Source organism: Aethalodelphis obliquidens, unplaced genomic scaffold (genome assembly GCF_003676395.1).
Source record: "Aethalodelphis obliquidens isolate GAN/ISIS:26980383/991018 unplaced genomic scaffold, ASM367639v1 scaffold33, whole genome shotgun sequence".
In the NCBI taxonomy this organism is placed as follows: domain Eukaryota; kingdom Metazoa; phylum Chordata; class Mammalia; order Artiodactyla; family Delphinidae; genus Aethalodelphis; species Aethalodelphis obliquidens.
The window spans coordinates 21,092,193-21,118,919 of NW_020837977.1; the positions used below are offsets into that span (position 1 = coordinate 21,092,193).

At 47.8% G+C, this 26,727-nt stretch overlaps 2 protein-coding genes across 7 annotated transcripts in view; one reads left to right on the plus strand and one right to left on the minus strand.

The window, feature by feature from the left end:
* Positions 1–1,842: 1,842 nt before the first annotated feature.
* On the minus strand, positions 1,843–13,873 carry MCM4 (minichromosome maintenance complex component 4). The gene is made up of 17 exons (XM_027128150.1): positions 13,842–13,873; positions 13,622–13,691; positions 13,408–13,497; positions 13,122–13,285; positions 12,934–13,035; positions 11,989–12,084; positions 11,811–11,906; positions 10,318–10,456; positions 9,140–9,360; positions 7,531–7,651; positions 6,835–7,094; positions 6,149–6,514; positions 5,570–5,697; positions 4,632–4,839; positions 3,577–3,805; positions 3,054–3,187; positions 1,843–2,434 (listed from the first exon to the last, which is right to left on the minus strand). Exons 2-17 carry the CDS (start codon positions 13,683–13,685, stop codon positions 2,342–2,344), a joined length of 2,511 nt encoding a protein of 836 aa, XP_026983951.1. The 5' UTR covers positions 13,686–13,691; positions 13,842–13,873; the 3' UTR covers positions 1,843–2,341.
* Positions 13,874–14,767: 894 nt separating this feature from the next.
* PRKDC (protein kinase, DNA-activated, catalytic subunit) overlaps positions 14,768–26,727 on the plus strand; it is a 150,435-nt gene continuing 138,475 nt past the window's right edge. For 4 of the 6 annotated variants that reach the window (XM_027128143.1, XM_027128144.1, XM_027128145.1 and 1 more), the window contains exons 1-7: positions 14,771–14,939; positions 16,737–16,813; positions 16,916–17,008; positions 17,297–17,371; positions 18,119–18,227; positions 18,646–18,758; positions 18,850–18,949. In XM_027128143.1, the coding sequence (XP_026983944.1) occupies positions 14,786–14,939; positions 16,737–16,813; positions 16,916–17,008; positions 17,297–17,371; positions 18,119–18,227; positions 18,646–18,758; positions 18,850–18,949 (721 nt within the window). In that variant the 5' untranslated portion in view covers positions 14,771–14,785. Of the gene's footprint in view, positions 14,940–16,736; positions 16,814–16,915; positions 17,009–17,296; positions 17,372–18,118; positions 18,228–18,645; positions 18,759–18,849; positions 18,950–26,727 lie in introns of all 6 variants that reach the window. The other 2 variants (XM_027128148.1, XM_027128149.1) reach the window with 1 other exon arrangement.

Below are 26,727 nucleotides of genomic sequence, written 5' to 3' on the forward strand. Positions count from 1 at the left end.
TGGAGGGAAAAATTTAAATGCAATTACATTATACTGTAACATTTAAAACATATATTTGTAGGAATTGAGCTGAATTGTATTGTCCTCATAAGAAAAACCTACATTCTACTTATTTTGTTCACAGGAACGTGGTCGGGCACTGACCATGTGCCAGTCGTAAGCACTGAAGACTGGGAGGAAGAGGAGCCAGGATCTGGCCTGGGCAGCCCACATCTGTGCCAACAAACCACCTTCTACGAACGGGAAGGTGCCGGGGAAGGTGCCGTCTTTCCTGCCCCGATACTCCTGAGGGTAAGTGCGGAGGCTCGGCCTCCAAGGGCAGAGCTCTCCCGTGACTCACCCTCTTCCTCTCCTGCTCCGCTGCCTACAGACACCCAACAGGCATCTGTCGGCTCTGCCCTGACAGGATGAGCCCCTCCTGGCTCTCGGAGCCCCCCCAGACCACGTCGCAATTCCACAAGTGACCGGAAATGCACCCAATTGAATAAGTTTAGATCCACCATAACGGAAGCCTCATTATGTTAATTCAACTCAGATTCCCGTAAAATCAAACTTTATTTGCAGCCGTAAGTTCCATGTTGGTATTGAATAACAAGGTTTAAAAAAATATCACTACTGTGTTACCTCAGGGGGAAAGCATCTTAGTCACCAGATAGGAGCGCCCCAGAAGGTTCGGGTACTGAGCATACTCGTCACTTAACTTCCTATGTTCTAGCCATGACTGCAGGCGGAGGGTTCACTTTGGTGAAAGCCTGTCTTTATTTCCCGTATCACTCATCTATGATCTACAGAACTGTGTAAAGGAAGCAGCTCCAGAACCTGATGGCAGCAATGCTGTTTGTTTTGGGTTTTTTTAGTATTTATTTTGACCGTGCCAGGTCTTAGTTGCGACACGCGGGATCTTCATTTGCCGTGTGTGGGAATCTTCAGTTGCGGCATGCATGTGGGATCCAATTCCCCAACCAGGGGTCGAACCCGGGCCCCCTGCATTGGGAACCTGGAAGTCTTAGCCACTGGACCACCTGGGAAGTCTGCAGCAGTGCTCTCTCACTTAGCTTGTAATTGTGCAAGAAGGCACTCTTGTTGTGACCTTACTCAGAATGCAGTTTGGGGGGAAGATCAGCTCTCGCCGTGGCCCCGGGACATTTCCCAGTTGGTTCAGGGAACTTGGCCTCACAACGCCCTGCACACTGTGGGCCCCGGTGTAGTGTGTGCTGTCCACAGCTCGTCAGTGGCCTGAGAACCAGCCACCTTGAGCAACTCGGGCTGGGAACCGCTCAGCGCGTGGCCTCAGACTCCTCTCCCCAACGGTCTCCCTTCTCGGCCCAATTCTGGAAGCGTGCGCAGCACCGGACAGAGTTCTACTCAGAAGATTCAGCGGTTTTCATTTCAGACTCATCTCTCGCACCCTCTGGTGATGCCCCAGCCTGACTGCTGCTGAGGCACCGTGACCCCCAGGACAGAATGGGGACCGCCGGAGCTGCTCAGATGACCTCTGAATCCCACGCCCACATTAGCATTTTAAGGCTGTTCAAACACTCAGATCTATCACTTTCCATGAATGCTTTGCTAATGAATGTTGATTCTAAAAAAGGCCAAACTCATGTAGACTTGAATGTTCCAGGGATTACTTGTTACCATAGTTACCTCCACCTGAGATTTCAGCCTATGGTGGTTTTATGAGAATGACTGCTAGAATTGAAATAACTTTTGAATAAGATGAAATGTATTATATCTTAGTGAGTTTATGACTTACACAAAATACTTACTGTCACGAATTTCCATGAAAGCAGTGTTTATTAAAGCTTTTTTCTTAATGAAAAATAATGCCTGATAACCAAGTATTACTTATTCTATCATTTATTGAGGAAAAAGTTTTACATATTAGGGTGAAGCAGTAGAAAGCAGTGACACGGAACCCATCATTTCCAGCCTCATGTAGCCAAGAGAACAAGCCTTGAGGACTCAGTGGGGACAGCGCTGGCGTGCACCTCCCCACAGGAGGGATGTGAACACCCGAGCATCTCCAATGGCCACGACAAAGTCCAGCACAAAACCATGACCCAGACCGCTGTCTCCAGAGAAGATGGCACCCTGCTGTCTGTGCCTACACACAGCTCAAACCTGGTGCTAAACAAACGGCACTTGAAGAAAACAGTCGTACTATATCATGCTCATGAGCTGGCACAGTGCTCTTCACTTAAAATGTTAAAAAGATGAACATACACGCTTCCCTAGAAAACGGAACCCCGGTTAGAAAATTTTTATGCAGCCAAGTAATGACTTTGAGGCTCTTTCTCCCACCGGCGGCGGGGCGGTGACCGGCGCTGCTCGTGGGGCTTCAGAGCAGGCGCACCGTCTTCCCAGTTACCGTCAAGAAGTCATCATCCGCCAAGGCACGCAGCGCTTCTTCAAACATATCCTTGGTGATTGCCTTTGGGGAAGAGAAGAGAAAAAGAATTGGACACGTGGAGCTGCCCTCCCCACTTAGAGACACAATGGTTTCCAAGTTAAAGAACCACCGGAGTCTCCTTCCTTCCTGGTGGCTGTACACACGTCTTAACGCTCCGTCTTGGGAGTGGCAAACATTTCCTGCCAAGGGCCAGGAAGGGAGGGCGTTAGGGCAGCAGGCAAGGCTGGACCCGACCAGCAGAGCTCTTGCCATGAACTCAGCTTTCCTTGTAACAGCAAGAGACTGCAAATGCTCTAAGTGCCCACCAAATGGTTAAGTAACTCACGGGGGAGGCATGAGGTAAATAAAGTGCGTAAGTCGTGAAGTGGATTCTGCGTCACAGATGAAGCTAAGAGTACTAACTGACACGGCTCAAAACCATGCATCCACATCCACACAGAAAACTGAAAGCCCGACAAAATTCTCATCGCAATCATTCCCTGATGGTGGGTGGTGATCTCACTTCTCTTCTTTATCTGTAACTACTTAAACAATTTATTACTTAAACTACAAACGAAGGAAAAAAATTAGAAAAAAACTTTAAAGCAGCATCAAGGGAAAAGAAAACTCTATTAAACAAAATATACACATAAACACTTACTATATCAGACTGTCCCCGAATATCTTCAAAAAGTTGCTGGTATTTCAGGGCTGGCGTTCTGCCCTTGGATAAAATAAGCTTTTTCAAAGCTTCAGCTAACTCTTCTTTCCGTTTACGAGAGGTGGCACTCATTCCTGATTTAAAAGAAATTAGTGAAGACGTTTTTGCTCTAAGGAAGCAAAAGTGTTTCAAACTTCCATTAATATTTCTTTAGTCATAAATCAACTATACTCTTAAAAAAAAAAAAAAAACTGTTTAGTCATGTCAGCAAATAAGGTTAGGGGACAGTCGGAGCAAGTTCTGAATTCTGTTCCCAGTTTCTGAAGAGCTTATTTATAGCTGCTCCTTTCCACTGAGACAGTCCAGGCAATGAGCACAGAAGCGAGCCGCGCTCTCTGGGGAAGAACCGCTCCTCCAGGGGCGTGGTGCCCGGAGGGCGGGCAGGACAGGACCAGGTCACGTGCGCCAACATCTACCTCCTCGGCACCCCCGTCACGTGCTCAGAGGGCCCGCGCAGCCCCACCTGTGGTGAGGATGGAGATGTCCACGATGCCCGTCCGCGGGTCGGTCGCCGACTGCTTCAGGGCCTCCCGGTGCAGGCGCTTGGCCTCCTCGACGTCGATCGCCTCCACCTTGCTGGAAAACCGCACCTTGGCGTGGGCTTCGGCCAAGCGGGTCAGCGACTCCAGCTGTCGGGGGTACGCAGACACCATCCCTCGGCTGCTGCCCACCTTCCTCATGTCCACGTAAGCCTGGCGAGACAGGGGACACGCCAACTCCTCACACGATGACCTGAGGGTCGCGCCTGGACTCTGGCCAGTCGGGCTCCCGTTAAATAACCCCCTGGGCAGGTAGGTCCTGAGGGGAGCGAGAGCGGGTGCAGCCTTGGGCCTCGAGCCTCGTCTGGGGGAGGCGCAGGTGCAGCTTCAGGACGGGACCGGGCAGCAAGGGTGTGCGAAGCCCGGCACCCAGAGGACACGGCGTTGGGAAGGGCAGCTGAGGACTCTGGTCTGTTTGTTTACACCCCTGCGAGGAGCAGGCCAAGGATTAGCGGGGCAACACGCAGGAGGTAAATTGTCTAAACCCATACGTGGATGACGTAACTCCTTCAAGATGACAGAGACGGAAAACCGCGTTATCACTTGTAACTTTCACTTGAGCATCTTCAGGGCTTTGTCAGGATGTAAAGCCCATCAAAGCACCAGGAACCTTCTTAGTGTCACAATGTCTACTGGGTATATGTCATCATGCACTGCTGCCCACTTAAAAGGTACTAAGAAGTGTACTTAAAATACTTAATTTTTTAGAAACGAGCAAATGCAGCCCAGAGACCAGAATTACAAGGTCACTAAGTAGCATCACCTATATTTCAACTCAGGTATCCTGGTCTTAAATACACTGTGCTTACAAGTATTTAAATATAAAAAGAGTGTGCACAATGTGTAGAAATGAATCCTTTTCCCCTTTCTACATCTGGAAAAGTCGATTTTGCAACACAGGAGGGAAGACAGTCATAGAAGTTTCAGAGGCCGTTTTAGAGGCTGAGCAGCCCCCCGCTGCGCTCTGGGCCGCAGGTACCTCGATGAGGGCCTGGCTGGCGTCCTGGCTCAGCCGCGGCAGGACGGCACTGCGCGCGTAGGCGATGTAGTCCCTGAGCACCGCCATGTCCATGACCTCCTCCTGTGCCTGCTCCTCGCTCCGGAAGTACAGGGACACCAGGTGGTGAGCCAGACGCCGGTCATACGCTTCGTCCTGAGGGTCCAGCATGAGGAAGATCAAGTCAAACCTGAGAAAACATCGTGAACAGTTTTCCCAACTGGGACACCCACGTACCTGTGCGTGGACCCCGGGGTCCGCAAGGGAGGCAGGCGTGTCCTGCCCAGGCGGCCTGAGGAGCCCGGGCCTCCGGTTCCCCTACCCCGGCCCCGCAGGCCCCTTCTGCCCGGGAATACCGGGCACTGAAAGCTGAGCCAGAAGCAAGATGCTCCCAAGGGAAACGCTGCTGTAATTCTGAAGACCGGAAGATACGAATGAAAATACATTCAACTCTTTTGGGGAGAAGGAACTATCTGTTAGAACAGTCAAGTAATCAAAGTCTAAACATATCTATCTTTGAAGAAAAAGTATGGACTACATGACTCCCCTTCCACAAGTTTAATTTTCAGACCCTTATCTACTGTGTAAAACCGCTCTCTGCACTTTGTTGATTCTCTACAGCAGCTTTAAGACCGAGAGCAGCGAGAGGTGGGTTTCTGAAAGGATGAAGGTGAAAGGCCCTAATTGCTCCAAAAAACAAGTACGCATCAAGGTGAGCAGAAAAACACACCGTCCTTGCCTGGAAAACCCGTGACCAAGCAGACATGCCCCCCGCGGGCATGTCTTCAGGCTTTGTGTTGGCCTGAAGAGTTTATGACATCAGCTGGGCTCTGCCTTGTATTTCCTTCTCAAGCTCACCCTGAACGTTCCACAGATGAGCAAAGTGAGACCATCTATTCTATGAAAACGTGTTTTCGTACCTTGACAACAGTGTGTGGGGCAGCTGGATGTTCTCAATGGTGGTTTTTTTCGGATTCCACTGAGACTCGATAGGGTTTGCGGCTGCCAGGATGGAGGTGCGGGCGTTAAGCTGACAGATAATCCCAGCCTGGTGGAGGGACAGTGTGGTTAGAAACCTCGCCCCGAGGCCAGCAGGAACTGAGCCACCTCCGCCCGCGTGCCCTCTGCCAGGGATCCGCCGTCACCATGAGCCACGTCACCCGGCACAGGTGACTTCTGCACAGGCGTCCCCCTGGGGACAGCCCTGGGCGCTGAGTCAAGCCAAGGACCGAGCTGTAGGTGAACGTTTGCTGCGACTGCGTCTTTTTCAGTAACCAAACCCCTTGCATTAGGACAGACTCAAGTTCTACGAGTACCACACATGAGAGAGTTAGGACAGCACAAAGGAGGAAAGAGGATCCTGTGGAAAATACTGAGACGGAGCTGGGACCTAACAGAAGTGTTGGCCAGTTTCCCAAGCTGCAGGTTCCACAGATGCTGAGGTTCAAGCCCCCCGACACCCCAACTGTGTCCACGCTGGGACAGAACGGGCGACTGACCTTGGCGATGGAGAGCGTCTGCTGCTCCATGACCTCGTGCAGGACAGAGCGTGTGCTCTCGTTCATCTTGTCGAACTCATCGATGCAGCAGATGCCGTTGTCACTCAGCACCAGGGCGCCGGTCTGCAGCACGAGCTGCCGTGTCTCAGGGTCCTTCATGACGTAGGCGGTGAGGCCCACGGCGCTTGAGCCCTTCCCGGACGTGTACTGGCCCCGGGGGACCAGGTTGTACACGTACTGCAGCAGCTGGGACTTGCTGGTCCCTGGGTCCCCGCAAAGCAGGATGTTGATCTCGGCGCGGAACTTGCCCCTTCCTGTGTGACTGAAATCCTTTCTTGTCCCGCCAAAGAGCTGAAGCAGGATTCCCTGGACGGGCGGACAGACAGACAGATCTCAGTGCTCAGATGGACAAAGGGCGACAATGAAGAGATCAGAGGACGGGAGCGGCTGCGAGTCAGCTCTGGGGCACGGATGCCATAGGGGCCCGGACCCCACCCACCCCATGGCGGCTTCTGTGCCTGGAAACGACACGAGGATGCCGACCATTCTCAGCACCAACAGCCAAGGCAGGCGGCGGGCCCTGCTCGGCCCAACGGGCCGAGGCTCATCCTTTCCGGGGTGTCCACACTGTCTGACCCGAGAGCTCTCAAGCCCAGCCACAAGTGAGAAGCCCATCAGTCTGTTACCTTCTTTATATCTTCATGCTCATAAATGCTCGGAGCCAAGGCGGAAGCGAGTCTCTCATAAATGTCTGGTTTTCTGGAAAGCTCCTTAAGCAATTCCACACGCTTCTCTGAAAAAAGTTTCTGCTCTGCTTCTTCGTCGAGGCCGTGCAGACGCTTCGAGTCGGTTTTCCGATAGTGAATGACGTCGATGTGGGTTTTGTAGACAGACTTCACGTTGCTCACCCTGGGATTGACGCGAATGGGGACCGCTCGGTAGATGCCTGAGGGCACAAAGGACACACTCTCACCTGCCCGACCTCGGCCTGGAGCACGGGGGAGGCAGGGCTCCGGGGGGCTCTGAGCAGAGCCAGTGAGGTTGACCCGGGACCACTGCCTCCACACGCCACCTGCTCACCTCTGTGTTCGATGCATCGCAGTTTGAAACAGAAGTTTCATTTCTCTTAAACCGAATGTAAGGAATTACCAATAACTACCTGAAAGAAAGTACCTAAATCCCGTACCAAAAACCTAGAAAGAAATGAAACCTGAAGAGCTCAAATACTGAAGGTCCCTCACAAGTTATTTCAGACAATAACAGGGAGACAGCCTACCGTCTGGGCAGGGGCCATGTCGGAGGTCAAAGGCAGGCGCTGGGAACAGCAGCCCCAGGCCAGGCATCCCCGACCAGGTCACAGGGCTGACTCTGGAGCCCCTCACCTGTGACGTGCACTCTGTCCCCAGGCTGGACCTTGTCCACGAGGTCATTGTGAGCGGCGAGGACGACCGTGTGCGGCGTCTGCCCTGCGGGCATGTCTTCAGGGGACTCCTGGAGCTTGATCTGAGAGGGTGGGGGGCAGATGCCTCAGGATAGACCCAGAGCTCTGCCCACCCAGCCACTCCGACAGCAGCGCCTCTGCTGCCCCTGGGACCTCGCTCTGTTTCCACCTCTGGAAACCCAGGGCGTGCATTCTGAGGCGGTTGTTCGTTTAGAGGCTGCCCCGTGTGGGGGCGGGGATGCCAGGGCTGTTTTTCCCCGTATTAAGGCTGTGGCGGGCACGTCTGCATCCGCGTCGGCTTGTGTTTCTAGTTCCTTCTGGACGCTGCCCCCAGTGCGCTTCTGGGTGGAGAAGCACCCCCCGTTCAGGTCACCGTGCCTCCCAAACTCTTGCCTGTCCTCCTGGTGACATCGACTCACCCACAGCACTCCGTCCCGGATGCTGGGGACTCTGCCCCAGAGCGGAGGGACACACACAGTCCTGGCAGTGCCAGGTGTGGTGGCAGAAGACAGGAGGGAGCAAGGGGCGGGGGTGGAGGCTGCGCTTCCCACCGTCAAGGGCAGGGAAGGCCGTTCTCAAACCAGGTGACCACCGGGCAGAGGGGAGGCTGTCAGGGAGGGGCCACGTGCTCTCAGCGACAGGACAGCAAGTGCAAGGGCCCCGAGGAGGCCTGGAGGAGCCGGAGGACGGCAGCGAGTCTGCCGGCGGAGCCTCGGAGCACCCAGGCCCAGGAACTGGTGCCCACGTGCGCAGAAAGCTTCTCACCTCGATGACCCTTCCATCAGCAAGGAAGTGGACGCTTTTCACACGCGTTAGTGTTCTCCTAGTGACTCCCAATAAGGGAAACTATCTCTTGTCCTATACTTTGAACTCATTCTCTCCACTTAAAGTTAAGATTGCTTAAACACTAAAAAAATCAAAAAATTCTTCACTCCTTATGCATACTTTATACCATTACAATTGCAGTAAATAAATGGTTTTCTGCCTTTCTCTGGCATTTTAATCTGCATCTTAAAATTTTTCATGAATAAAGAGCTACAAGGTCGAACTCCCTAGGCAATAGTTTGTGAGAAAAACTTTGGCAAAACTTCTCAGCCCATTCTTTACCCGTGGTAGAACTGCCAAGTGTCAGAATTTAATCAAACGGCGTTTACTGTTCTTAATGTATACACTCTTACATTCTACAATCTTAAGTATTTCCCGTAGAAGCATCTCGTGTTAAATTTGACTTAATAAATCACGAATGACACTGAACTTAAGATATTCAGTTGGAGAATGCACTCCTCCCCTATGACAAGCGTGGAACACAGCGCACAGGTGCCCATGGGCGGTACAGCAGTGCTGCTGGCCCAAGGCTGGGGCCTCAGGCACACCGAGTGCCCAGCTTCGCCCTCTAACACACCTGCTCTCCGAGGAGGAATGAAGCTGCTCAACCCACCAGGAAGCATGGTTTCAGGGCTGCATGAGTGGACAAGTTACACCTGGCTTTTGAGGACCTGGCTGGGGCAGAATGAGGATGGGGCACGTGGAGGGGGGCAGGGGCCACGCACCATTTGCTTGTCGGAGAAGACGGAGCGGTTGTGGATGAGCGCCATGCTGTGGCTGGTGTGGCAGCGCTCGCACACGCAGGGCTCGGCGATGCGACCGCGGTCTATCTCCACCCGGGCCGTTTGGGCGCACACCTGGCACTGGAAGAAGGCCTCCTGCATCTCTGGAATCAGCTGGGACGTCCTGATCACCATGCCGCTGATGGCGATGAGCTGGTCGATGTCTGCAAGGCGGGGAGAGGGCAGCTCGTCCCGGCTGGGCGTGGGCCTCCCCAAGCTGGAGGCCAGCTGGGGCGGGTCTGGCTCTGCTGTCCAGCCTGGGAGAACCTCACTGGAGGAATGGAGGTGCTGGGATGGCGGGGGTCACAGGGAGACACTACGGCCAGAGCACGAACATCTCGCTGGGTACCCTCAGCTCTGGCCTAGGATGTCCCTCCTGTGACCAGTGTGCTCCCTCTCAACCCCTTAAGTCTACTGACCCTTGCCGAGCTAGGCCGACCCGAGGCTGCCTGGGGACGACCGGACCTGTGAAGTGGCTGTCACAGCCCACGCACTCGTGATAATCTTCTCCATAGTCACGCCCACTATACGTGGAGGGTTCAGAGACTTACCTGTCCCAGTAGTAACCGGGGCCCCTGACATAGCATTTCCCCCAATAAATAACATAATAGGATGTTTCAAGTCTGCTTTCCAAATCTTTCACCACAAAGTCCTCCCACTGGGGCCCAGCATGCTCCGTCTCTCCCTGGGCTGAGACACTCCTGCTCTGTTCTTCTGCCTCTTCTCTTCCTTTCCAGACTAGATTTCCTCCTTATGCTTCAGGGCACGGATCACATTTTATACTTGTCTTCTACTTTGATTCTGAGGGACTGCCTTCTTAGTAAAATAACTGTAAAACTATCATAACTGGATCAGTTCATCTTAAAATAGAAAAGTATCAAGAGTTACAGCATCTTTTATATAATTTCAGTTTAGTTAAAAAGGTATGGTGGGTTCAGAAGCATATGGGGTAACTGAGCCTGCAACTGGCTCCTGTCAACCCACAGTCCGCCACCGTCGCTGTCACCAACTTCTTTAAAGTTCCTTGATGAAGTGACTTTCACGGAATGTGCTCTCTTGCTATTACAAACGTTATCTTCTATATGTCAACTATATCTCATTAAATTGGAAAAAAATATTACCTTCTGGATTCAGGTTCCTCATATTCTTAGTCTTCAATGCGTTGAACGGTCTTACTTGAATCTGATGTTCTAAGATTGAGTCAGGATAGCGGTCAAAGAAGATCTCATTGACAGCCATGTCGAAAGTTGGGATAACTTCCTTTAAAAACAAGTATAACGGTGCCAAGCTGTGTTTGTATTTTTATCTTAGGGTTAAATCTAATAAAGCAATTCATGTTAGCAAGGCATAAAAACAAAAAGAATATGGCATAATCCAAAAGCATTACCCTATAAAATCACACATGCTATTTGTAAACCCTTGGGCACACTGAAATCTCTCACCTCTGCATCTTCTCACTAGAGTTAAATGAGATGAGACATGGACTTCCCTGGTGGCGCAGTGCTTAAGAATGCCCCTGCCAATGCAGGGCACACGGGTTCGAGCCCTGGTCCAGGAAGATCCCATGTGCCGCGGAGCAACTAAGCCCGTGCACCACAACTACTGAGCCTGCGCTCTAGAGCCCACGAGCCACAACTACTGAAGCCCGCGCCCCTAGAGCCCGTGCTCCACAGCAAGAGGAGCCACCGCAGTGAGAAGCCTGCGTACCGCAACCAAGAGTAGCTCCCGCTCTCCTCAACTAGAGAAAGCCTGCACGTAGCAATGAAGACCCAATGCAGCCAAAAGTAAATAAATTAATTAAAAAAAATGAGATAAGACGTATAATTGTGCCTTCAGGATGTGCTGGCATGACTGTAGGCTTTTAATTGGCAACAGAAGCTCATACTTTCAGGTCTTACTTTTCTTCCATAACAGAATGATATCAAAATGGGTTAAATCATAATTATTCCAACTTGTTAACACCTGTTCCCCATTTTGCAGATAAGGAAACAGCCTCTGGGAAGCTGAGGAACTGGACCAAGGTTACACAGCTATTAAGCAGCAAAATCAAGACTTAAAACCAAGTCTGCCTGCCTCCAAAGCCTAAAGCTAGAATCAACGTAGCTGATGCTTTGTTGATAAAGCCTGAGCTTAAGCCCAGAGAAGACTGCAGTATGGTTAACCCAACTTGTTAGAGAAGGCAGGTGTGTGTGTTTTTAATGTTTTAAGTCATCAAACCCAACAAGCTGTCAATTGTGAGTCACCACTGTTTTATGTACTAAAAAACGCTGCCAACCAAACGATGACATGCCGTCAACAGTAACACACACCCCGATTTCTAATGTTAACGTGTGGAAAAGTGTTCATCTTAAAGAAGACAGAACATGGTTTTAAGAGGTTTGGGGGGACCTCCCTGGCGGTCCAGTGGTCAGGGCTCCTCGCTTCCACTGCAGAGGGCATGGGTTCGATCCTTGGTTGGGGAACTAAGATCCCACATGCCATGCGGCAACCCCCGCCCCCCAAAAGGTGCTTTGGAGGCATATTCTCTGTTACTAAGGAAACCCTACTGTCCAGAAACCCTGCAGATCTTCTAGATGTTTACTGCAGACCCCCAAGTTCAATGGCAAATTGTTACCTGTGGGTAGCAGATGAGCTGTCTGTATAGATTTGTGTCGAATGATCTTATATGTTCACAGTTTACGTTTAAAAACGGCTCTCCAATAACGTTAATCTACAGGGCAGAACAAACAAATTATATCCTGCTAACCATTTCAACCCCTAGTTTGAATATTCAGGTTACTGTATTTCATTACCTCCCCAAGTCGCTGCATGTACAGAGGCTCAGTCACGTCTATGCCAATGCTTTCTTCTTCTCTAGCCAGAGGATCGATGAAACGCTGAAGAAATCTCTTAGCGTGGGGAGAGAAACAGTAAGCTTAATGCAGTTAGGAACCAGCAACTACTCAAAATAAAAGTTATGAATGCTGGGGGCCACTCATCTTTTCAAGTTAGCTAAGACCTGGAAACAGCCCAAGTGCCCATTTATAGACAATTAGCTTAAGAACGTGTGATATATACAGATTTGTATATGTATACACATAATGGAATATTACTCAGCCATAAAAGAGAATGAAATTTGCCATCTGCAGTAACATGGGTGCACCTAGACAATATTATACTTAGTGACATAGGTCAGATAAAGGCAAATACTATATACCATTTTCACGTGGAATCTAAAAAGTAACACAAATGAATCCATATACAATACAGACTCACAGACACAGGAAACAAACATGGTTACCAAAGAGCAGGGGGAGGGGGGAGGGAGGGAGGGAAGGAGGGATCAATTAGAAGTATGGGATTAACAGACACAAACTACCAGCTGTAAAGTAGAAAAGCAACAGGAATTTACTGTACAGCCCGAAGAATTACATTCAAAATCTTATAATAACCTATAATGGGACATAATCAGAAAGAGAAGTATAACCGAATCACTTTGCTGTACGTCACTTTGCTGTACACACGAAACTACCGCATTACTATAAGTCAACTATACCTCAAAAAAAGGAAACTAGGAACTAGGAACGGTGTCAGAATTTGGAGACAAACGTAGGTGTTTTTCTTTTTCCTAAAAACTGAAAAAGACACCACCAATTCTGAGCCACGTGAAGATCTGCTCCTAAATACCGGGGTCACGTGGATGGAGGTGACAAGTACTTTCCCCCTCATCTCCGGAGCCCCGAGGAATGGAACCTCACCTGAAAGTTTTCTTTGCACGTTGCCACATTTACATCTGTTCCCCAAATCACGAGTTTTTGGCCCAAAGACTGCTCGCTCGCCACTATATCCTCTGCGGCCGGCTGCACAGGAAAGGCGACGGGAGCAGGTTTGCGGGGGACGACCCACCTCGCGCGGCCCACCGCGCCCCGAGCGGCCCCGCACTCACCCCGTCCGAGTGCAGGTCCACCTGCAGCCCTTTCCGCGCCGAGCCCAGGTCGGGCCTCTGCCGCACAGGCGTGCCGCGCACGCCGCTTCTCGGGGTGCCCTCCACCCGTGAGCTGGGGGTGCCGTAGGTCAGCGGCGAGCTCACGTCCAGGTCCAAGGGGGCGGCTGGGGACCGCGTCCACGGGGGTGAGCACGGCGAGGACCCCTGCGGGACGTCCGCTCCCCCCGCCCGGCCCCCCCCGCCCCCCCGGCCCTGCGGGCCCCCCATGCCCGAGCGGACAGCGCACCTGCGGGCTGCGCGCGGGGTGGGCTGCGGGGCTCTGCGCCGGGCGACGCGGGCAGCGGCCGAGGCTCTCCCGACGACAGCGGGTCCTGACCTGTGGGGGAACGGGCACGGCGGCGTCGGCGCGGGCGGCACTGGGGCCGAACGGGGCTGACACGGCACCGCCCGCCCTGCCTCCCCGAGGACCCCGCGGGGCACGGCCGTACGCGGACACTCACGTGGCTGAGCGGGGGCGGCCCGCCGGGAGCCGCGGCGGCTCGGAGTGGACGCCGGGGACGACATGGCGGGCTGCGCGACAGAGACGCGGGCTCGCGGGGGCGCTCCCTGAAGACCCCCGCCCGTCTCCCCTCGCTCCGGCCCCCCGCCCCTCGGCCCTCCCCCCAGCACCGCCGACCCCGGCAGACCCCCGCCTTCCGAGCCGGCCGGACCCAGCCCCACCTAAGGGTCGCGCTCCCGCTCCGCTTCAGCAGGGGCCAGGTTTCCCGCCGGCGGCACCGTTGTTTCCGCCCCCAGCGGCGGCCCACCAATCGCAGCAGCGCCCTCGCGCAGCCCCGCTTCCGGGAGGCACCACTGTGCAGCGGCAGGGGGGACCTGACGGCCGCCCCGCGCCTCGCGGGACACCGACGCACAACTCGCTCGGGGCTCCCCCGCTCCGGTGGTCTTGTCCAAAGCCGGAATGCGATTTCGCGGGAAATCTGCGGAGGCCGCCGGACACCGTTCGGGGGCTGGCCTCTACAGGGCGTGCCTAAGGAGGAGCCGCTCCTGTGTTCCTTGGGAATCCAAACGACACCCCCCCCCCCCCCCCCCCCCCCCCCCCCCCCCGCCGCCCCCCTCCCCCCCCCCCCCCCCCCCCGCCCCCGGCCCTCCTTATCAAGTGCTAGCTGTGGCTCCCGACCCGAGCCGTAGCCTGTTTCTTTCTGCCTCGGGCACTCAGTCAACTCCAATTCGCCACCTGTCCTCCGCATCTATTTCCGGAGGTCGAGCGGTTGGATTCCTGATTCTCCCCGAGTTTTGACGTATTGTGCTAAGTGTACTGTGGGCCACACATTCATAAGCCTGCCTCTATCTTAATGCACGTCTAAGCCGTTGACCCTGCAGGGAGGGCTCCCTCCGCGATGGTCTTCGACAAGGTTCCAGCGCTCGCGCCCGCGCTCGCCCCCGGGGCACTTCTGCGCCCGGGCCGGATGTGCTCACTCGCCGAGGACCCCGCTCCCTTCACCCCGCTAAGGCCCCGCCCCTCGCAGGACCCCGCCCCCTGCCTCAGGGGCACTTCCGGGCCCGGACAGCTGTGCTCACGCACCGGAAGTTCCGCCCCCGCCCCGTTCCACTAGGCACTTAAGGCCCGGGTGTCGTGTGCGCACGCGTGGGTGTTGCTGGGCGTCATGGCGGACGCCGGGTCTGGCGTGAGGGGTACTCTGCTTCAGTTACAGGAGTCCTTGTCCGCGGCCGACCGCTGCGGAGCGGCGATGGCCAGTTGTCAGCTGCTGCGGGGCCTGGGGCAGGAGTGCGTGCTGAGCTCCGGCCCTGCGCTGCTGGGTGGGTACGGCTCCGGGCTTCCGACAGCCCGTAGCCCGGCAGCCCTTGCGGGTCCGGCGTGGGCGCCTCGGGCGGTGCTTGAACGGGCTGGTCGGAATTCGTGATGTGTGTAAAAGTGGTTTGTCAGCTTCTTCTTTTCTTAACGGCGGAGGAAAGGTATTTTAAAACCAAAGGTGGTGAAAATGACCCGAATTTGGTATCATTGCTATCCGCGGTGGGGAGGGACAACGAGAGGAGAGTATTTTCTTCCACCTCAGTGTCGCCTAAACCCACCAGCACCTTTTCCAAACCCCTGTGTTTGCTGAGAAGCAAGCCATGCTGTTCTTTTAATTCTTTAGCAATACCTAGATGAGAACTTTCACTTTTGCAGCAAAAGTGCCTCATTTCAGCATTTTTAAGTGTGTCATCGCGTGAAAACATCTGTGATATTCCCTTTTTTTTAAAAAAGAGAAAGTGAATCTTATTTTTTTATTTCGTTTATTTTTGGCTGCGTTGGGTCTTCGTTGCTGCGCGCGGGCTTTCTGTAGTTGCAGCGAGCGGGGGCTGCTCTTCGTTGCTGTGCACGGGCTTCTCACTGCGGTGGCTTCTCTTGTGGAGCGCGGGCTCTAGAGCGCAGGCTCAGTAGTTGTGGCGCACGGGCCGGCCCAGGGCTCGAACCCGCGTCGGCAGGCGGATGCTTGACCACTGCGCCACCAGGGAAGTCCCAGTGTTATTCCCTTTTAAAGCCGCAAGTAAGCAGACTCTTCATGTTGTGTCCGCTTAATTAGAAGGTAGATGAGATTTTCTTCCTAAGAAAGTCATTGTTGAATAAGGTGGAGAAATACAGTAAGCAAAGTCTTGAAGAAGATGCTGTGCAGTGCTTATATGTTGTCAGGGGTGTATTAATGGGGAAATTAATGACCGAACAGCAGCATCATCGTGTAAATGCTTTCTAGTCTGAGTTCTAGGAGTTCACTTTTGTTCCTTTAGTAACGTTTCGTAAAGCAGTCCCAGGTTCACTCTGCATATTCAGGCTGTGTCCTTTCACTTGAGAGATTAGAGGGGAGTGTACTAGTTTTCTGTTGGTGCTAAAACGTGCCACTGGCTTGGTGTTTACAACAGCGCAGATTTGTCAGTCTTATAGTTGTGTGGTTGGAAGCCCAGCACGGGTCTCATCAAGCTGAAACCAAGGCAGCAGGTAGGGCCACTTTCCTTTTTCTGAAGGCTCTGAGGGAGAATTCTTTCCCTTTTTCATTCAGGTTGTTAGCAGACTTCAGTTCCTTGCAGTTGCAGCACTGAGGTCCCTTTTTCCTTGCTGGCGTTCCTTGCTTCTAGAAGACCCCTGCATTTCTTGGATTACGCTGCCCCCCTCCCCCTTCCTCCATCTTCAAAGCCAGCAGCAGAGGGTCAAGTGACATGCTTGGAATCTGTCCTGCTTTCCTGTACTCCCTCTCCTTACTCCCTCTCCCACTTGTGAGGGCCCTTGTGATTGCATTGGGCCCACCTGATGGCCCAGGGTGCTCACCAGTTTAGGGTCAGCTGATTAGCAACCTGATTTTCATTCACCATGTAAAGGTAGCATATTCACAGGTGTGACACTAGGAATTAGGGTTCTGCCATCTTTGGGGCCATTATTCTGCCTACCTCATTGCTGTGGAACATCTAGAATTTCCCATTTTCCTTGTCAAAATACGGCAGCCTTAGGCTAGTGTTTTATCACTTAAGAGGCTGAATTGAGAAACAAGCAACACCTTTAGGGTGGGTTTATGGAGTACCTTGGCAGCTCTCTTATTTGTTTTGTTTGTTTGTTTTTTCCAGCATTACACACGTCCTTAGTTTTTTCCAAAGATTTTGGTTTGCTTGTATTTGTTCGGAAATCACTTAGCGTTGATGAAGTAAGTTGAAGATTTTCACTTTACTCTTCTAGTATATTCCTTCATGTTGAGGTGACTTTTTTTCTTAGCCGTGTTTCTGTAATGTTTATTTTTTTATTATAGTTTCGTGATTGTAGAGAAGAAGCCCTAAAGTTTTTATGTGTTTTCTTAGAGAAAATTGGCCAGAAGGTCACACATTATTCTCTCGATGTTAAGGTAAGGGGGAAAAAACATACCTCGTTTTATACCAATGTCCCTCTTAACTTATGATGTTAAGTTAAACTTAATTTTATTTCTGCCTTTCTTGTTGGGGAGTTTATTTTTGCTTGATTGTGTTAGAAATTAAGTGGCTATTTTTTAAAAAATTTAATGAGCTAAGGCCCTTGTGGAAAGTATTAAATTGTAATATATCGCTCCTCCCAGGCGTAGTTTTAGCTGTTAAGTCTTAGTTACAAGAACTAAGGTCTTATTGATGATTTTGTTATGTCTCCTTTTAAAACCTAGAATACTTGTACCAGTGTTTATACAAAAGATAAAGCTGCTAAGTGTAAAATTCCAGCCCTAGAACTTCTTATTAAGGTAATTAAAACATTTCTAAGCGCATGTGTTTTCTATTAAATATATATCTTGAGCTGAAAATTGGAGTTTTGGGTTATGTTTTGGGTGAGAGATGTTGTAGAATCACATTGATGTGTGGAGAAGATGCATGTTTCCCAGCCATCACCCAATAACAACCTTGGTATTTTGCCCTCACACCCTTCTGGGTAGCAAAGGGAGAAGTTCGGTTGTGAGGGGTATGAAGGGAAGGTAGCGCGGAGTGTAAGGAATTGACTGCCCCTCCATTACTCTTACCCTTACCGTGAAAACCTAACCGCTGCTAAGAATTGCGAAAGTTCATCTCATTGTGTCTTTGAATGTTTTCCTAAAACCTTACACTGGGATGGGTCTGTGTGTTCTGTGTAAGTGGTCATTGGGCTCACTCTCATCTAGGTATCTGTTTAGATGTGTCTCTCTTTTAGAATTTCTTTGGGTCTTGTTGGTCCTTGTCTTAATATGTCTCTGAGAACATGTGTCTAGTTATAGTATACCTTTCTTGGGAAGGTGAAATTAAGTCTACCTCCCCTTCCCCTTTGTAGCCCCTGTGTTTTCACCACCCACCTCAACCCATCCTCCCAAATAACGTGGCTGGATAAGAGTCCTGAGAGGCGGAGAGTGAGTGCCCTAGAGACACGTGGGTGTGGAGGTCCGCTGTGTGTGAGCAGGTGCGGTAGATGGAAGCCTTTTTGCTGCTGCCTCTGTACACTCGGCTACCTTGTGTTCTTTCAGTTACTTCAGACTTTGAGAAGTTCGAGCCTCATGGATGAATTTAGAGTTGGAGAGTTATTTAGCAAGTTCTATGGAGAACTTGCATTGAAAACAAAAATACCAGATACAGGTGAGCTGTGTTTAAATGTTATTTAAAAAAATATTTTAACAAATTAAACAGTTATTAGCATAAAACGTAGGTTTTCTCTGCCATGGTATTTATGTGCTTTACAGATGAATTCTTTTTACTGAAAACAAACCAAAATGGAGACAAGAAACAATGTGTGAAGTCTTATAAAAATTGTAATCTTTACAAAAGATTTCTTTTAATGGAAAACTCACAACGCGTGTCAAATGTAATTTAGTTTATAATAATAAATTTGCATAAAACATATCATGGAAGATTCAGTACATAAAACTAGATATTTTGTGTGGCTTATCGTGAAATTATTTTGAACTGAACATCCTTTCATTTTCTTATTTGTGCATTTTTGTTTAATTTATTTAAGTAATTTTAGGCCTAAATTTGTCTAAAATTTATCTTTCAGTTTTAGAAAAGATATATGAACTCCTAGGAGTATTAGGCGAAGTTCATCCTAGTGAGATGGTAAATAATTCAGATAAACTCTTCCGGGCTTTTCTGGGTGAACTTAAGACCCAGGTATGATAAACTTTATGATCTTTTTTTCTGCTTACATATATCTGGTGAATTTTTCTCTTTTAATGATATCGTGTTAAAACTCTCCTTTCAGATGACATCAACAGTGAGAGAGCCCAAACTTCCGGTTCTGGCAGGGTGTCTGAAGGGACTGGCTTCGCTTCTGTGTAACTTCACTAAATCCATGGAAGAAGGTATCGCTTGATGGTGCTTGAGTTTCTTTATTCAGAAGCTACTGGTCTAAAATGAATTACTGTGTATGTTTTTGAACGTTTATACCAGGTGTGGATTCGCATGCGGCTGGGAGAGACAGTAGAGAGATTCCATGTGTCCTTCACCCGGCGTCTCCTGATGACGTCTGTCATAGCTGTAGCACGATAGCACAGCCTGATAAAATCTGTGGGCCTTGCTCAGATTCCACATGCTTCGTGTGCACACATTTGTGTGTTGGGTTTAGTTTTGTGCAGTTTTAGCAGGTGTGGACTCGTGTATGCACCATGGCAGCCAGGATACTGAGCAGCCTGTCGCCAGGAGGATCCTTCATGCTCCCCTTTTATGGCCACAGCCACCTCCCCCTGCTCCCCCCTCCCCTCCCCCTGCTCCCTCCTCCCCTCCCCCTCCTTCCTCCCCTCTCAGTGAACACTTGGGTTGCTTCTACTTTTTGACTTGTGAATAATGCTGCCGGAAAATGGGTGTGCAAATACCTAAAGTCCCTGCTTTCATTTTGGGGGTATATCCCCAGAAGTGGGCTTGCTGGACCATGTGTTAGTTCTATATTTAATTTTTCGAGTAATCGCCTTAGTGTTTTCCACAGGGGCTGCACTAATTTACGTTCCCACCAGCAATGCACAGTTTCTCTGCATCCTCACCAGTACTTGTTGTTTTCTGTTGTTTGATCATAGCCATCGTAGTGGGTGTGCGGTGGTATCTCACTGCATCTCCCTGATGGCTGATGGTGTTGAGTTTTTTCACAAGTGCCCGTTGCACTCCCTCTCTTCTTGGGAGAGATGTCTGTTCAAGTTCTTTGCCCATTTAAAGAGTCAGATCATTTGACTTTTTGTTACTGAGTTGTAGGGGTTATTTGTATATTCTGCATATCAGTTCCTTATCAGATACATGATTTGCAAATATTTTCTCCTGTTCCATGGATTGCCTTTTCACTCTGTTGATTGTGCCATTTGATGTGCAGAAGTTGTTTATTTTGATGAAGTCCAGTTCATCTGTTTTTTCTTCGGTTGCCTGTGATTTTGGTGGCATCTCCAGGAGATCGTTGCCAGGTCACTGAATCGTTGCGTGCCTGTGTAGAAAATAGTTTGTGTGGGTCAGTCCTTGGTTCTCTTTTCTGTTGGTCTGTGTGTCTGTTCCCCTGCCAACAGCACACTGTCTTTTTGATATAACTATATAGTGAGCATTAAATGTCGGGTGCCATTAAGTCCTCGCATTTTATTCTTCCTTTTAAAAATCATTTTGGTGTTATAAAGTCTGTGCTTTTCCACGTCAGTCTTAAAATGAGTTGGTCTGTGTCTGAAAAGCCTTGCTTGGATTTTGATGGTCGTTGTGCTAAACCGGTAGATCACTTAGGGGAGAGTTGATATCTTTACCACGTTGAATCTTCCAGTCCAAGAGCACAGTGCACCTCTTCGCTTGTTTAGCGCAGATTTCCTTCATTAGCATTGATTTGATTTTCTTCATTAGCATTTTGTAATTCTTATGCGGGACATCCTTACCCATTGATTTTAAACTGTGTTTAATACAATTTTCTACGTAGCCGTCAGTAGTGTTCTATAGTATCTCAAAATTAAAAGTTTAGAGGATAATCTAGCTATGACAGCATTGTAAGCTTTAGGAAATTCATTTCTTTTTATAAGACAAATAAAACCCCATAAATTCTTCACAAGAAAAAAATCTGTTTGCCCTTCCTTACCGTGTTTTGTTCAGATAATTGCCAAATTTTTCTACCTCCAGCATGTGTTTGCTTTTATTAAATTGAAACTTAAGAAATTGCCAGTATCCAGTGATTTTGGCCTGTGAAAACAGCAGTTCCAGATGTTTCCACCTAGTGTTCCTGTTCACCCCGTCTCTGTTGCCTCTGACCCGGTACACTGGCGCAGCTCCACCTGCTTTCCCTTCCTCGGTCTCCTCTCTCTTTGATCCATGTCTGTGGCCAGCTTCCCACCCTGTGAGGTTCCTGCTCAAAGATCTGTTTTCTGAAGGCTTTATGCTCCCCCTGTGTGGGTAACTTCTTGGGCTTCTGTAGTCCTCTCTGTGACAGCACTTTCTGTGACGTATTTTTATTTATTTATTTATTTATTTTATTTTATTTTATTTTATTTATTTATTTATTTTTCTCGGTACGCGGGCCTCTCACCGTTGTGGCCTCTCCTGCTGTGGAGCACAGGCTCCGGACGTGCAGGCCCAGCGGCCATGGCTCACGGGCCCAGCCGCTCCGCGGCATGTGGGATCCTCCCGGACCGGGGCACGAACCCGTGTTCCCTGCATCGGCAGGCGGACTCTCAACCACTGCGCCACCAGGGAAGCCCCTGTGGCGTATTTTTAATCTACCAGGTTGTATGTTTATTTTGTCACTTGACCGTGGTGGCAGGTAATGTTGCTTATTTCTTTTTGTCCTTGCTTCCTATATTAATTGACGTTTGGCGAACAAGAAAAATAATAGCACTTACTGCTTATTTACTGTGTGCTAGAGATTATTCTATTCATACTGCAAGGAAAATTCCTGAAATAACTCACTAAGGTAGGTGATAATATCTTTCTTTCATAGATCAGAAAACTAGAACTAAGAAACTTCTCCAAAGTCACTCAAGTAGCAAGGTGGGCAGAATAATGGCTTCCAAAGACGTCCTCATTCTAATCGCAGCACCTGTGACTTAGGTTATATCACAAAGGGGAGTCAGGTGGCACACGGGATTAAGGTTGGTCATCACCTGACTGTGACATGAGGTTATCCAGGTGGACCCAGTATGATCACAAAGGTACTTAAACAGGGGTGAGGGAGGCTGCATGGTCCCTGTGTCGGGAGAAGCTGGCTTTGAGGATGGAGAAGGGGCCTGGAGCCAAGGAGAGCGAGCGGCCTCTAGAGTCAGGTGAAGGTAGCCCTGAAAGCCTCTAGGAAAGAACACATCCTGATGACACCTTGACTTTATGTTATATTTTATTTTTTCCTTTTTTTTTTTTTTTCCGGGCGTGCCTCATGGCTTGCAGCATCTAAGTTCCCTGACCAGGGATTGAACTCGGGCCCTGGCAGTGAAAGTGCTGAGTCCTAACCGCTGAACCGTCAGGGAATTCCCTATTTTATTTTTTTAAATGAAGTATAGTTGCAATACAATATTATGTTAGTTTCAGGCATACAGCATAGTGATCTGACGATGAAATACCTTTGGAAATGATCACCTCGACGAGTCTAGTAACCATATGTCACCAAACGAAGCTATTATGATATTATTGACTGTATTTCCCATGTTGTGTGTCACATCCTCGAGACTGACTTACTTCACAATGGGAAGTTTGTGGCTCTTAATCTCCTTCACCTGTTTCACTCATCCTCCCACCTCTGTTCCCTCTGGCAACATGCAGTTTGCTCTCTGTATCTGTCTGTTTCTGTTTTGTTTGTACATTTGTTTTTTAGATTCCACATATAAGTGAGACAAATACATGGTGTTTGTCTTTCTGTGTGACTTACTTCACTTAGCATAATACTCTCTAGGCCCATCCATGTAGTTGCAGATGGCAAGACTTCTTTGTTTCTTATGGCTGAATAGTATTCCTACAAATATGTATATATACATAAATATTCACTTTTTTTAAATCCATTTATTTATCCATGGGCACTTAGATTGCTTCCATATTTTGCTGTTGTAAATAATGCTGTTTTGAACACTGGAGTGCATATATTTTTTCTAATTAGTATTTTCGTTTTCTTTGGGTAAATACACAGAAGTGAAATTGCTGGATCCTGTGGTGGTTATTTATTTTTTGAATTTTTGCATTTTATTTTTTTATACAGCAGGTTCTTATTAGTTATCTATTTAATACATATTGGTGTATATGTGTCAATCCCAATCTCCCAATTCATCCCACCACCACCACCACCCCGCTGCCACTGTACCCCCTTGGTGTCCGTACGTTTGTTCTCTGTCTTTATCTCTTTCTGCCCTGCAAACCAGTTCATCTGTACCATTTTTCTAGGTTCACATATATGCATTAATATACTATATTTGTTTTTCTCTTTCTGACTTACTTTACTCTGTATGACAGTCTCTAGATCCATCCACGTCTCTACAAATGACCCAAGTTTGTTCCTTTTTATGGCTGAGTGATATTTCATATATATGTACCACATCTTTTTTCTTTTTTTTTTTTTGCGGTACGCGGGCCTCTCACTGCTGTGGCCTCTCCCGTTGCGGAGCACAGGCTCCGGACACACAGGCTCAGCGTCCGTGGCTCACAGGACCAGCCACTCCACGGCATGTGAGATCTTCCCGGACCGGGGCACAAACCCGTGTCCCCTGCATTGGCAGGCGGGCTCTCAACCACTGTGCCACCAGGGAATCCCCCACATCTTCTTTATCCATTTGTCTGTCAATGAGCATTTAGGTTGCTTCCATGACCTGGCTATTGTAAGTAGTGCTGCAATGAACATTGGGGTGCATGTGTCTTTTTGAATTATGGCTTTCTCTGGGTATATGCCCAGTAGTGGGATTGCTGGTTTATATGGTAATTCTGTTTTCAGTTTTTAAGACACCTCCATACTGTTCTCCATAGTGGCTGTATCAATTTACATTCCCACCAACAGTGCAAGAGGGTTCCCTTTTCTCCACACCCTCATCAGCATTTGTTGTTTGTAGATTTTTTGATGGTGCCCATTCTAATTGTTGTGAGGTGATACCTCATTGTAGTTTTGATTTACATTTCTCTAATAATTAGTGATATTGAGCAGCTTTTCATGTGCCTCTTGGCCATCTGTGTGTCTTCTTTGGAAATGTTTATTTAGGTCTTCTGCCCATTTTTGGATTGGGTTTTTCATTTTTTTTAAGTATTGAGCTGCATGAGCTGTTTATGTATTTTGGAGATTAATGCTCTTCGTCTGTTGATTCGTTTGCAAATATTTTCTTCCATTCTGAGGGTTGTCTTTTCATCTTGTTTGTAGTTTCCTTTGTTTTGCAAAAGCTTTTAAGTTTCATTACGCCCCATTTGTTTATTTTTGTTTTTATTTCCATTACTCTAGGAGGTGGATCAAAAAAGATTTTGCTGTGATTTATGTCAAAGAGTGTTCTTCCGATGTTTTTCTCTAAGAGTTTTCTAGTGTCCGGTTTTACATTTAGGTCTCTAATCCATTTTGAGTTTATTTGTGTATATGGTGTTAATTTCTAATTTCATTCTTTTACATGTAGCTGTCCAGTTTTCCCAGCACCACTTATTGAAGAGGCTGTCTTTTCTCCATTGTATATCCTTGCCTCCTTTGTTATATATTAGTTGACCATAGGTGTGTGTGTTTATCTCTGGACTTTCTATCCTGTTGCATTGACCTATATTTCTGTTTTTGTGCCAGTACCATATTGTCTTGATTACTGTAGCTTTGTAATATAGTCTGAAGTCCAGGAGCCTGATTCCTCCAGCTCAGTTTTTTTCCCTCAAGACTACTTTGGCTATTCGGGGTCTTTTATGTCTCCATACACATTTTAAGATTTTTTGTTCTAGTTTTGTAAAAAATGCCACTGGTAATTTGATAGGGGTTGCATTGAATCTGTAGATTGCTTTGGGTGTAGTAGTCATTTTCACAATATTGATTCTTCTAATCCAAGAATGTGATATATGTCTCCATCTGTTTGTGTCATCTTTGTTCTTTCATCAGTGTCTTATAGTTTTCTGACACCAGGTCTTTTACCTCCTTAGGCAGGTTCATTCCTAGGTATTTTATTCTTTTTGTTGCAGTGGTGAATGGTGTTGTTTCCTTGATTTCTCTATCTGATCTTTTGTTGTTAGTATATAGGAATGCAAGAGATTTCTGTGTATTAATTTTATATCCTGCAACTTTGCCACATTCATTGATTAGCTCTAGTAGTTTTCTGGTGGCATTTTTAGGATTCTCTATGTATAGTATGATGTCATTTGCAAACAGTGACAGTTTTACTTCTTTTCCAATTTGTATTCCTTTTATTTATTTTTTCTTCTCTGATTGCTGTGGCTAGGACTTCCAAACTATGTTGAATAATAGTGGTGAGAATGGACATTCTTGTCTTGTTCCTGATCTTAGAGGAAATGCTTTCAGTTTTTCACCATTGAGAAAGCTGTCTGCTGTGGGTTTGTCATACATGGCCTTTATTATGTTGAGGTAGGTTCCCTCTGTGCCCACTTTCTGGAGAGTTTTTATCATAAATGAGTGTTGAATTTTGTTACAAGCTTTGTCTGCATCTATTGAGATGATCATGTGGTTTTTATTCTTCAGTTTGTTGATATGGTGTATCACATTGATAGATTTGCATATATTGAAGAATCCTTGCATCCCTGGGATAAATCCCAGTTGATCATGGTGTATGATCCTTTCAATATGTTGTTGGATTCTGTTTGCTAGTATTTTGTTGAGAACTTTTGCATTTATATTCATCGGTGATATTGGCCTGTAATTTTCTTTTTTTGTAGTGTCTTTGTCTGGTTTTGGTATCAGCATGATGGTGGCCTCATAGAATGAGTTTGGAAGTCTTCCTCCCTCTGCAGTTTTTTGGAAGAGTTTGAGAAGGATGGGTGTTAGCGCTTCTCTAAATGTTTGATAGAATTCACCTATGAAGCCATCTGGTCCTGGACTTTTGTTTGTTGGAAAATTTTTAATCACAGTTTCAGTTTCATTACTTGTGATTGGTCTGTTCATATTTTCTATTGCTTCTTGGTTCAGTCTTGGAAGTTTATACCTTTCTGAGAATTTGTCCATTTCTTCTAGGTTGTCCATTTTATTGGCATAGAGTTGCTTGTAGTAGTCTCTTATGATGCTTTGTATTTCTGCCGTTTCTGTTGTTACTTCTGCTTTTTCTTTTCTAATTTTATTGATTTGAGTCTTCTCCCTCTTTTTTTTGATGAGTCTGGCTAAAGGTTTATCAATTTTGTTTATCTTCTCAAAGAACCAGCTTTTAGTTTTCTTGATCTTTGTTATTGTTTTCTTTGTTCCTGTTTCATTTATTTCCGCTCTGATCTTTATGATTTCTTTCCTTCTACTAACTTTGGGTTCTGTTTGTTCTTCCTCTAGTTCCTTCAGGTGTAAGGTTAGATTGTTTATTTGAAAATTTTCTTGTTTCCTGGGTAGGCCTGTATTGCTATAAACTTCCCCCTTAGAACTGCTTTAGCTGCATCCCATAGGTTTTGGATCATCATGTTTTCACTGTCATTTGTCTCTAGGTATTTTTTGATTTCCTCTTTGATTTCTTCAGTGATCTCTTGGTTATTTAGTAATGTATTGTTCAACCTCCATGTGTTTGTGTTTTTTATGTTTCTTTTCCCTGTAATTGATTTCTAATCTCATAAAGTTGCGGTCAGAAAAGATGATTGATATTATTTCAGTTTTCTTAAATTTACCGAGGCTTGATTTGTGACCCAAGATGTGATCTATCCTGGAGAATGTTACGTGTGCACTTGAGAAGAAAGTGTAATCTGCTGTTTTTGGATGGAATTTCCTATAAATATTAGTTAAGTCCCTCTTGTTTAATGTATCATTTAAAGCTTGTGTTTCCTTATTTATTTTCTGTTTGATCTGCCCATTGGTGTAAGTGGGGTGTTAAAGTCCCCTACTATTACTGTGATATTGTCGATTTCTCTTTTCATGGTTGTTATTTAGCATTTGCCATATGGATTGAGGTGCTCCTATGTTGGGTGCATACATATTTATAATTGTTATATCTTTTTCTTGGTTTGATTCCTTGATCATTATGTAGTGTCCTTCCTTGTCCTTTGTAACATTCTTTATTTT

What these genes read in the sequence shown, in the direction of transcription:
- MCM4 (XM_027128150.1), bottom strand. Translation starts at nt 13,685, where the DNA reads ATGTCGTCCCCGGCGTCCACTCCGAGCCGCCGCGGCTCCCGGCGGGCC. An exon ending in AGCTCATCTGCTACCCACAG is followed by an intron (nt 10,457 to 11,810) that starts GTAACAATTTGC and finishes TTGTTTTTAAAG; the next exon opens with GAAGTTATCCCAACTTTCGA. An exon ending in AGCATGAAGATATAAAGAAG is followed by an intron (nt 6,515 to 6,834) that starts GTAACAGACTGA and finishes CCGCCCGTCCAG; the next exon opens with GGAATCCTGCTTCAGCTCTT.